The 11,186-nt window shown below is 31.9% G+C and overlaps 2 protein-coding genes across 2 annotated transcripts; one reads left to right on the forward strand and one right to left on the reverse strand.

Annotated features, from left to right (window-relative positions):
- The first annotated feature begins 6,872 nt into the window (after positions 1–6,872).
- Positions 6,873–7,857, forward strand: LOC126657455 (E3 ubiquitin-protein ligase MBR1-like). Its single transcript, XM_050352145.1, has one exon. It carries the CDS (start codon positions 6,899–6,901, stop codon positions 7,748–7,750), a length of 852 nt encoding a protein of 283 aa, XP_050208102.1. The 5' UTR covers positions 6,873–6,898; the 3' UTR covers positions 7,751–7,857.
- Positions 7,858–7,901: 44 nt separating this feature from the next.
- On the reverse strand, positions 7,902–11,147 carry LOC126657183 (exocyst complex component EXO84B-like). The gene is made up of 6 exons (XM_050351835.1): positions 11,010–11,147; positions 10,845–10,942; positions 8,887–10,382; positions 8,535–8,782; positions 8,319–8,443; positions 7,902–8,148 (listed from the first exon to the last, which is right to left on the reverse strand). The coding sequence occupies exons 1-6, from the start codon at positions 11,145–11,147 to the stop codon at positions 7,902–7,904; spliced, it is 2,352 nt and encodes a 783-aa protein (XP_050207792.1).
- Between the last annotated feature and the right edge of the window lie 39 nt (positions 11,148–11,186).

Raw genomic sequence — 11,186 nt, forward strand, 5'->3', positions numbered from 1 at the left:
TGCATTGATTTGCCCACAAAGTTAATTTATATGTTAATTGCCCATTGCATACAAGTTGAGAGGGCATATTACCACTTAAGTCATATTTAAAGGCTAATACCTATAAAAACCACTCACATTTGCTTCTATTTTTGTTTTCAATAAAACTGCGATTCTATAATTTCGTCAATTGCAACTTATTTCGTATTTTTATGTTTCAATTACATCGTAAATTAAAAAAAAAATGTTATTATAAAAAATAAATTTTATAAAATAATCAAATTTAAGGTCTATACCTTTTTCTAATTTGATAAATTCAAATAAATATTTTAACTTAAAATACATTCAAACGAGTCTTCTTTCCTACCAATTTTTTTAAATACAAAACAAAAAATATGAAAACGTATCTTCCTCGATATCTTTCTCAGCATCTTCTCCGACTCGTCATCTCGGAGACACTGCCGTCCTTCATGGGAGGACGAGCAGATCTGCTTCCATGCATAGAGGACGAGTTCTTGAGAAAGAACATGTTCTTCCTCAAGAACAGATCTTGAGGAAGAATTCTTTCTTAAAAAACGTTTTTTCATGGCGGCGATGTTTTGAGGGAGGCAGTAGCATATTTGAGAGGGATGGCAATTGGTCGGAGTTTAATTATTTATATTAAATAATTTTTTTATTATTAATTTTTAAATGTATATTAAAGAGTATTTTTGTGATGTTTATAAGATTAAATATTATTTAAAATATATGATAAATATAAAGGATTTGTTTTGAATTTTATCCAAAGGAAAAGAGTTTAATTTAATGTTTTGGGTTGCTATTGAAACATAAAAATATAAAATATGATGCAATTGACGAAATTATAAAGTCGTGGTGCTATTGAAAAAAAAGGTTGGTAGTGTTTGAGGGTAATTTGCCATATCTAAAGCCCTTTCATAATTTATATTCTAATTATTTTTATTTAAAAATTAAATGATATAATTTTTATTTTTATTAATTGTTTAATCTTTTGTCCGTTTTTAATGTTTGTAAACTTAATCAAGAGATTTAAATAAAAAAATCAATTTTAAGTTAATCTTTAAATTTAATATAAATATAAAATTAAAATTGTGAATTTTTTTAAAAGATTACTTATTAAATTTTTATTTTCATTTCTTTTACTTTTAATTTTAATTTCCTCGCACTATTTTAAAAAGAATTGAAAACTAAAAAATTATTTTTTCATGAATTTAAATATATTAATAAAAAAAAAGGAATTAAAGTCATTAATTTATTAAATTTCATGATAATATGATTGTTATACATTTTAAAAATATAAATTTAAAAATTTATTTGAATTTTTTAAATTATTTTTTCAACTCAGTTGACCAGCATCGAAACAAAAGACTAAAAAGTGGAGTTGATATAACAACCTGAATTGTTAACAAACTAATTAACATAATTAAAGATTAATTAATAAAACTAGTTTTGGGGTCTCAATTTTTTATTAACAATAGTGTCATGGTCGCTAAAATTTTCAGAGCTCGTCTAATTCCGTTGCTCGCAGTTAGTATCATTAGTTCTAGGCTAGGTAGCACGGAAACGAAAACGACACGAAATAAAAACGAAAAAACGGCAAATTTTTAAAATGAAGGACAAAAAATGCGAGAGAAACATATAAATAATAAAAAATATAGGAATATATTTATAATAGTAGAAATCATAAAATATTTTATATATTAAATTTTATTTATATATTTATGCCAATTAATAAAATAAATCAAATATAATTAAATCCAATAAAAATAAGAAGATAGGTTTTACTGTAGATAGAGTAAACAAATAAAAATTGTGGGTAACTGATTAACAAAATATTAATTGAGAATTTTTTAGGTTTTGTTATAACTATTTAATTTTTTTTATTTACATAAACGGCTAGAAACGTTTCCTTATGAGTTTTCGAGAGTTTTTGAGAGTTTCCAGTTTCTGAAACGTTTCCAAAACGGAACACGCAACTTCGTCGAAGTTTCTGTGCTTTTGAAGTTTCAATTAGAAGGGAATTCATATTCAAAAAAGATAAACATGCTTGAATAATATATCCACACACAATTTGTCAAAAATGATATAAAAATGTGAGATTTATACGTCCGGATCAGACGCCTTATCTTGTTGCATAGAAAATACAGCATGTGTGACTTCCTTCTATGTAAATTCACGAATATAAATATTGAATATTTTTTTTCCTTGAAAAAATATATAAAAAATCAAGTAAATTCAAAAATTTGTTATTTTTGATTTAAAATTGTTAATCACTTCAGAACGGTTGAGCCACATGTTCGTAATATCGGTTCATAGAAAATCCGTCAAATAGAAAACGAATAGTATGTGAACCTGGTGAATAATAAATGTTAAGGAAAGATCAAATACAAAAAATTGAAAGAGTGTCATTTGAAATATTCTAAAATTCAATAAATGATTAGGGCATGTTTATCTATTTTTCAGACGAATTTAAAACAGTTATATTAGTAATAAATAAAGACCTAATTACTTAAAAAAACTCCATCTTTAATATTTTTTTCGTTTATACCCTGATCTTGTAAGAAAATCATTTATATTCAATTTTGGATTTGTAGATTTCATCTCTACATAATATAAAAATATAATTGACAATTAAATGAATTAAAAGATGAAAAAATTAATAAAAATTAAATAAAAAGTTATATCATACGTCTAATTAGTATATAAATATAAAGCGAAGCATAATCCCAAACTTTTTTTAAAGTGAAAAGAGGCAATTTTAGTATTTTTGGGTAGAGATGAAACCTAAAAATTTAAAATTAGATACAAATGACTGTTTTACAAGATCATGGTATAAACGAGTTTAAGGTTAAAGTTTTGAGGAATTTGCACAAAACACTCTTTTTTTTAACTTATTTGTTCTAAATACCTCAATTTTAAAAATTTACTTTTTTACTCTATTTTTCTATTGTTTTTAGTTGTACCTCAATTAGCAAAATAACTTATTTGTATTTTTACTCTCCTTCTTTTAAACACATGCATATCTCATTTTCCTTTTTTGTCTCTCTCATTTTTCTCTTTCCTCTTTCTCTTTTCTTTTTTTTTTTCGTTTTTTTCTTTTCTCTCTCCTTGTCTCTCTCCTTTTTCTCTTTCTTCCTTCTTATTTTTTTCTCTCTCTTCTTTTTTTCTATCTTCTTCTTCTTCTTCTTCTTCTTCTTCTTCTTCTTTTCTCTGCAACTTTTTTTTTCTTTGTTTTTCTTAAATCTGCTTTTTCTATTCTCCACATTATACAAATGAACTCCAAGATAAAGAAATTTGAATAAAAAAAGAGTTTAAGAGATAATATGATGGTGATAGATGAGACAATTCTTCTTCTTCTTCTTCTTCTTCTTCTTCTTCTTCTTCTTTCTTTCTATGTTGTTTTAAATTATTTTCGCATCGTATTTTTGGAATTTTTTACAACTTTTGTTGAAAAAATCGTAATGTTCTTCATTAATGATATTTTGACCTGATTTTCAAATGTTTTAAATTAATTTTAGAAATCGTTTGAAAATATTTTCTCGAAACTGTTTTATACTGTTCGAAACCTTTATAAACGGTTTGAAACTGTTTTATACTGTTTGAAACCGTTATTTTTAAACTGTTTGAAAGTGTTTTTTAGAAACTGTTCTAGACTGCTTGAGATCTTTGGAAACGGTTTGCAGCTGTTTTATACTGTTTGAAACTTTTGTAAACGGTTTGAAACTGTTTTTTTAAAACTGTTATTTTTTATGTAAACGGTTTGAAACTGTTTGATACTATTTGAAACTGTTATTTTATAAACTATTGAAAAGTATTTTTTTTAGAATCTGTTTTAGACAGTTTGAGACCTTTGTAAACGGTTTGAAACTGTTTTATACTGTTCGAAACTGTTTAAAACTGTTATTTTTTAGACTGTTTAAAAGCATTTTTTAGAAACTGTTTTAGACTGTTTGAAACCTTTGTAAACGGTTTGAAACCGTAATTGAAACTGTACTTGAAACCATTTGAAACCGTTTTTAATAGATTTTTATAAGAACAAATAAATTAATAATTTACAGTTTTCTTTGTTTTTGGAGAAAGTTATGATCGTTGGATTTGAATTTCAAGTGAAATTTGAAGTAATTTGATTACGAATTAAAAATTCGAGCGGATCGGAAACTATATTTGAAATTAGCAATAAAATTGTAAGAAATAATAATAAAATCGTAGGATTTAATTTCTTGAAATGTTATAAGCTGGAGATTACAATTAATTTGTTGATTTGTTGATTGTTTTTGAAAATAAATCGAAAAAGATAAAAAAAGAAGAAGATGAAGAAGATGAAGAAAAAGAAGAAGAAACTGTGATGTAGAGTAAATATGGGGTATAAAAACAAAATAAAAGAGTAAAAAAATAAACATACAACACGCTGAGGTAGACAAATAAATATAGACAATTAGTGTTAACAAATGCTAATATTTCTATTTTTTAGGTATTTTGCTAATTCTCTCTAAAGTTTTTTAAGTAATTAAACCATAAAAAAATTAGAATAGGTGATAATTTGTTTAAAAGGTCTTAATTAAAATACGCTCACAATAAAAATATTAAATCATTATTTTCTGCCCTAATGTAATTGAAAAGGGGCCCATAATTGTAATTATGTAAACCTATAAAGCATCGGTGGTTGCAGTCTACTCAATTTCCTACTCTCTCGTCAATCAAAGAAAAGAAAAAGAATTTTACTCTCTCTTCTCGATTCTTCTACAATCTTGATTTCATCTGAAATCAATTCTTTTATCGGAAACAATGGCTGACACAACCGGAATCATTCTGAACCCACCACAAGCTCCAACGGTTGCTGGTGCCGAGGAGACAACCGGAATCAACTCGAATCCGAACCAAGAAATTGGTCAGATTTCAAATGCACAACAACCTGGTGCAACAATGGAAGACCTTCTGAAGGAGCAAACCCTACTAAAACAAAGAGTTCAGGCACTCGAGGATGCTTTACGCACACCTGAACAATCTGAAACCTCTTCAAGAATGCAACAAATGGCCGCCGCCTCTGCTATTCCCCTAATAAACTCCGGCAAGATTCTGGTTGCGCTAGGATTGGCCTGTGCCTTCTTTGGGCTCGCATTGGAGTGCATCTCGAAAAAACCGTAATGTACTTCATTGATTTCTGGGTAAGTAAATTCTTGTTTACACCATCTTTTTCTTGTGCGCATTACTAGCCATGGACAAATGCACAGAATAGTTTGTTAGATTGACTGATGATATCCCTTCAATTGTTAATCAGAGATTCTTTTTCATATTGTTATTAATGCAGTTTTAGTTTCTGTTCTTGTTGTTTCTTTACCATTTAATTACTGAGAGTTCATATTTGTGCAAGAACAATGATCCATAGTCATATTTCAGCACTGATTTAATGATCCATATGTAGTCCAATTTCTTATGCCGTTTCGGATCTCACATTTAATGACTGAGAGTTCATATTTGTGCAAAACTATCATGTCTTTCCTGCCGTGTCCTGTCATCTGGATTTCGTTTGCCTAATCGTTGAGGTTTCACTGAGTATCGAAAAGAAAATCGTAATACCGCATCAAGAATTTCGGGCCACGGCTTATGCAAGAGAAAGGGAATTAGTAGTTCAACAGATTGAGGCTGAAGTTCATCCGATCCTTCTTCAACGGCCATTCCATAACATGGGTCATTTGTTGAGAGCGATAAGGGAGCCATCAGAACAAGCAGAGTCCAAGCAAATTCCAGCATCCTAATCATCGATTGAATCAATGAAATTTCCTCTAAAAATGTTAGTAATTGTGCTAGAGAAGAAATGTTCAAGTGTAGATTGATTTGCTAGAATAGAAACTTGCTGAGGCACTGCCAGAATTACTCCTGAACCGCTATTCTCTAACACATTCGCATCACAAGTGAGGGCTTTTTCGAGTATGGTTATATACTCCATGAAGAGGTTTCCAAGTCCTGTTAGAACAGAACTTCCTATTTGAAAGGCAGCTAAAGGAGTAACATCTTTCGATATAGCCTGCAATAATTAAGAACTTCCCTCCACTGTTAGTAAGCAGGCAATATTCCGGTGGTTGTTGTCCGATGACTATGTAAGAGTGACCTTCATTTAAAATTCCAGATACAAGATATCTGCTAAAACCTAATAATCATTACCTGTAAATATGCCGATAACTTTATTGAAATGGTTAATATGTTTCGCTAAAATGTCTTCCATACAAGCTCGAAGATTCTTGATCAACAATGGGTGCAACACCAGTCTTATAGATACTTTATCCATTTGCATAGAAAATACAGCATGTGTGACTTCCTTCAATATAAATTCACGAACATAAATATTGAAAAATTTAAAAAATCGAGAAATATAAAAAATGTATTACTTTTAATATAGAAATTGCTAATCACTTACGGTTGAGCCACATGTTCGTAATGTCGGTTCATAGAAAATCCGTTAATTAGAAAATGAATAGTATGCGAACCCATTGATTAATAAATGTTAAAGAAATATCAAATACAAAGAATTGAAAGTAACCTTCTATGGGTTAAGTCATGATCAAAAGGAAAAAATTTATGCAAAAACCGATTGGTTGGCTGTTATAAATGTTTTTGTTCTTTTTTAGTCCAATGAACAACAGTTAAAGATTTTCATAAAAGTATGATGACGATGAATCATTTTGTTTGTCCCAATTAATGAACAGGCTTAGTTGATAACTCCATATCTTCACTCGGATTCGGTTTCCTTTTCAGTTCTTGCAGAACACTCTTCATCTACAAGTATTTTAAAACAAGAAAATAGGTTTTCCTGAGTCGGTGAAACAAAACTATATAAATAGACCTATTTACACTACTCTTTCTCTTCCTAAAGAATCACCACCATCGCCACCAACTAGTCGCAATGTCGACAACCGTGTCGCAGAACTACAACGTCGATGTCTCAGCCTCGTTCACCGTAGAACCTAACACTTCTTTAACTCCCAACGTCTCCATCCACCTAAAAGTCACGTCAACTTATGTTCCAGACGCCACACTTTCTCCGGACAAGTCCAACCCTACACCGGGATCCTTCCTCAATAGAGCGAACCAGATCGAAACCTCACGCGCAGAGAAATCTTTACTCATTCCAGGCCGTTCTTTACTGTTTTATAATAATGGTTCTTTCTTCGGCAAGATGATCTCGGATATGAACATACCCTTTTCTTTGGATAATCTTCAATGGAAAACAAGTCCAGGACTTGCCTCGATTTCTTTAGCCAATGAAGATGACCTTATCATGCAGATCGTCAGTTATGTTCGTTCCGTGGCGATCGAATATGCGACTTCTGATCAGAGGAACAAGCTGAGGTTTCTCCTGAGTATCGAAAAGAAAATCGTAATATCACATCAAGAATTTCAGGTAATGGCTTATGAAAGAGAGAGGGAATTAGCAGTTCGACGGTTTGAGGCAAATATCAATCGGATGCTTCAGCAACTGGGGTTTCTTAACAGGAGAGCGATAAGGGAATCATTAGAACAAGCAGAGTCCAAGCAAATTCCGGCATCTCAGTCATCGATTGAGGCTTTAGAGGAGGTGATGCATGATGGGGACGATCATACAACAAAATGCACAATCTGTTTGGAAGATCTGGCGATTGGCTCTCGAGTAACTCGTATGCCATGCAATCACAAGTTTCATAAGACCTGCATTCTGACTTGGTTGGGTACCGCCCATGTTTGTCCGTTGTGTCGTTCCAAATTGCCAACTATGTAACGGAATGCCTTCCTTTTTTATGAGCTTTCTAGGTTCTAATTTTTGTAATATGTATACTATTTTATACTACTATCTAACTAGACCCGAAAATAAACTGAATAAATATATTTAGCGATTTTTATTAGAGAATCTTGTTCAGGAATGAATTTTATCAATTATTTGCTTCAATCTTGTCAGGTTCAACATCTTTCATTATCTTCTCTTCATCATCTGCTGATTGAGAACTTATATCAGTGTCCTGTAAAGTTTCACTTGCATGCTCAGAATGATTATCAGGCGATTCTGCAAGATCATCAACAACCGTATCATTTAATTCTAATTCTTTTTTCTCTATCTCTACCATCCTTTTGATGGCTTCTGTTGCAGCTTTCATTGCCCACCCATCATCATCTATATCTCTGTACAACAACACTTCTAAATGTCAAACTCACTGGAGTATACGGAAACTTGCTGAGTCATACATTTTTAGAGTTTTGTTTTCATTAACGAAAATGTTCTGGAAACTCTAAAAGTATATATTTATAACTTGTTCTTATAGTAAATATCATTTCGTTCGTTAGAATATTACCTAATTGGATCAAATCCAGCTGATTCAAAGGCAGATTTCATTAGCATTGCAGGAACAAAGGGGTCCTTTGAGAAGTATTCTCCATACCTTGCGGCTTCCACTAGAAAATACATGTCTAGAACAAACTGTTTTTGGAACATGGACATGAATGAAATCGACTCAGCAACCAAATAATGCTTCAGAATAATGGAGTATAAATATACGTATATAATATACCTGATTTAAGAAATCAGAATGCCTGGTATTCAAGTTTCCTTCATTAGTTTCCCAAATCTGTTTGTTTTCTGAAATCCAGGCAAATATGGCCTCAATCAGCTCGCTTATTAGTTCCCTCAACCAATTTGCCTCATAAACATTGTCTTCAGAAAGTTTATTTAGTTTCCTCAGTTCTAAAAATAACATCTGATGTGCAAGTGCAACCAAATCAAAATGGCAATTACAAGTTAAATGTTGTTTATAGACTGCTAACCAATATAGCACATAAACGAAAATACTGAAACGTTGTTTCCAGAGTATCAGTTTACCTGAAATACAGAAGAGGGCATTAGTCCACGGCCCAAAGAGGAACTCGTTTCGCTATAAACACTCATATACAATTCCAATTTGCAGACATCAAGAGACGATAATCGATCAATAAATTGCTGAAAGAACTGATTTCTAAGCTGAGCAGATGCTTCCAAAATGAACATTACACTAGTATCATGTCCCTGCTGATGAACACCAATGGAGCCGCCTTCTTCTTGCGCAGTATCAATGGAATTTCCTCTAAAAATGTTACTAATAGTGCTCGAGAAGAAATGTTCAAGTGTAGATAGATTTGCTAGAATAGAAACTTGCTGTGGCACTGGTTCTGCCAGACTAACTCCTGAACCACTTTTATCTAACACATTCACACCATAAGTTATGGCTTTTTTAAGGATGGCTATATACTCCATGAAGAGGTTTCTGAGTCCTACTATAACAGAATTTTCCATATGAAAGGCAGCTAAAGGAGTAACATCCTTCAATATAGCCTGCAATAAAGTTATGAATTTCCGACCACTGTTAGTAAGCATGCAATATTCCGGTTGTTGTTGTCCGATGACTATGTAAGAGTAGTCTTCATTTAGAATTCCAGAGACAAGATATCTGCCTAAAATCCAAGAATCATTAGCTGTAATTATACTGATAACTTTCTTGAAATGGTTGATATGTTTCAAGAATACGTCTTCCATACAAGCTCGAAGATTCTTGATCAACAATGGCTGCAACACCAGTCCTTGAGTTTCTAGTAACAAGCAATATGTTATTGCAAATTGCACAGCTTCTATTGCCGTCGACAGTCTGCCACTTATATCTGATCTTGAACTAACAAATTTAGCAAAAAGCACGGAAAAAACCTCGATTTCTTGTTGAACCCACTGATTAAATTCTGATTCATAAGAAGATGTTTCTCCATAAAGCATTACAAAGCTTTTTGCTGCTTGAGATATCTCAGAGAACATAAATCTTGTTAGTTCTTTAGTAGAGAATCCATGAAAACATGTGTTTGATCTCTGAAATTTATGGATTCCTGAAGCGATACGAGAGTGGTAATACTTCAGCAGTAACTGAGTTGCTAGATTACTGTTTCCTAATCTACAAATCCGAAGTAGCGCCTTCTGCAATTCTGGAGCAAATGTTCTTGAATTTTCAGCGACAAGAGATAATTGCAGAATTAGCATGGTTTTTCGCTCAGAAACTGCGTTGCTATATAAACTGAGTAAATCTGATGAAATGTCATCTTCAAGATGTAACTTCTGTAAATTTTCTTGTTCCATTTCTAAAACTGATATGGCTTCATCTGTCCTGTTTTCAGAAATAAGTATGTCTAGTGTTTCTGAAACATTTCTGATATGAACTTCCAGTTCATTTATAGGAAATGATTCATCAAATATAAGTTCATCTGCGGACTCTATTATCTCCTCTGATAAAACATTAAGATATAAGCCATCGATGAGGTCTTTTACAAGCATTTTTTGCGTTGAAACATGGGTTTTTAGTTGCATTAATTCCCTTTCCATGTCTTTTACTTCCTCATGTATTCTGCAGGCAAAACACAAGTGGAAAACCTTAAACAGTAAATCACTCAGAATATTTGTTTTTAAAATCAAACTATCCGATCGGAGGTCTATTCGGTTCAATTCTTCCCTTAAACCACGTTTATATGATTTGACCTCTTTCAACCGGAAAACCGGAAAAAGTAAAAACTATAAAACTAGTTAATGTTAAACCATAAAAACCGTCCTGTTTAACTAATTTTCAATCTATTTGCTAGTTAATTTTATGATATGCGTTTAAATTTTAAATATGTAGACTTGTTGCGAAAATATGCACGGGCACTTGATTAAATCAACATTTTCTATTTCGGAAACTTAATATTGTGGAAACAAGGCTTCATTTTAACACAAGAAAGCTTAAAGTAACACTGATTTGGTAAAGTGTTCGTATCCGTGTCCGTGCTAGAACAATGAAATCAAGAAGGAAAGATGAAGAAACAGTACTAACCCAAAAAAAGCAGAATAATTAGCAAGGATATTGGCATGAAAATCCTCATCAGAAGCTTCCTTTATTTCCAGTAATTCCATACAAAGCCTTCTTATACCCTATATGACCAACCATAAGAAGAAGAATATGGCTCACAAGGATTAATTGGAAAGCAAGCCACCTTACCTTTCCAGTCATTGACTCCATCTCTGCTTCTTCAATTCTGTCACCGGAAACTGACGAGGTATCAGAGTCTGTATCGGGCTCGGTTGCATCCTCAGCTTGGTGGTGCTCTCTAAACCGGAATGTAGTTGATGATTCCATGCGAGAACTCTCATGAAACAAAGCAAAACAGAGCTCTGT

The sequence above is a fragment of the Mercurialis annua genome, linkage group LG7, assembly GCF_937616625.2.
Source record: "Mercurialis annua linkage group LG7, ddMerAnnu1.2, whole genome shotgun sequence".
Classification (NCBI taxonomy): Eukaryota; Viridiplantae; Streptophyta; class Magnoliopsida; order Malpighiales; family Euphorbiaceae; genus Mercurialis; species Mercurialis annua.

Coding starts and splice junctions, on each gene's coding strand:
- LOC126657455 (XM_050352145.1), top strand. CDS start 6,899: ATGTCGACAACCGTGTCGCAGAACTACAACGTCGATGTCTCAGCCTCG.
- LOC126657183 (XM_050351835.1), bottom strand. CDS start 11,147: ATGGAATCATCAACTACATTCCGGTTTAGAGAGCACCACCAAGCTGAG. Junction 10,383..10,844: donor AATTATTCTGCTTTTTTTGG/GTTAGTACTGTT, acceptor TTTTGCCTGCAG/AATACATGAGGAAGTAAAAG. Junction 8,149..8,318: donor GCTGGATTTGATCCAATTAG/GTAATATTCTAA, acceptor GTTGTTGTACAG/AGATATAGATGATGATGGGT.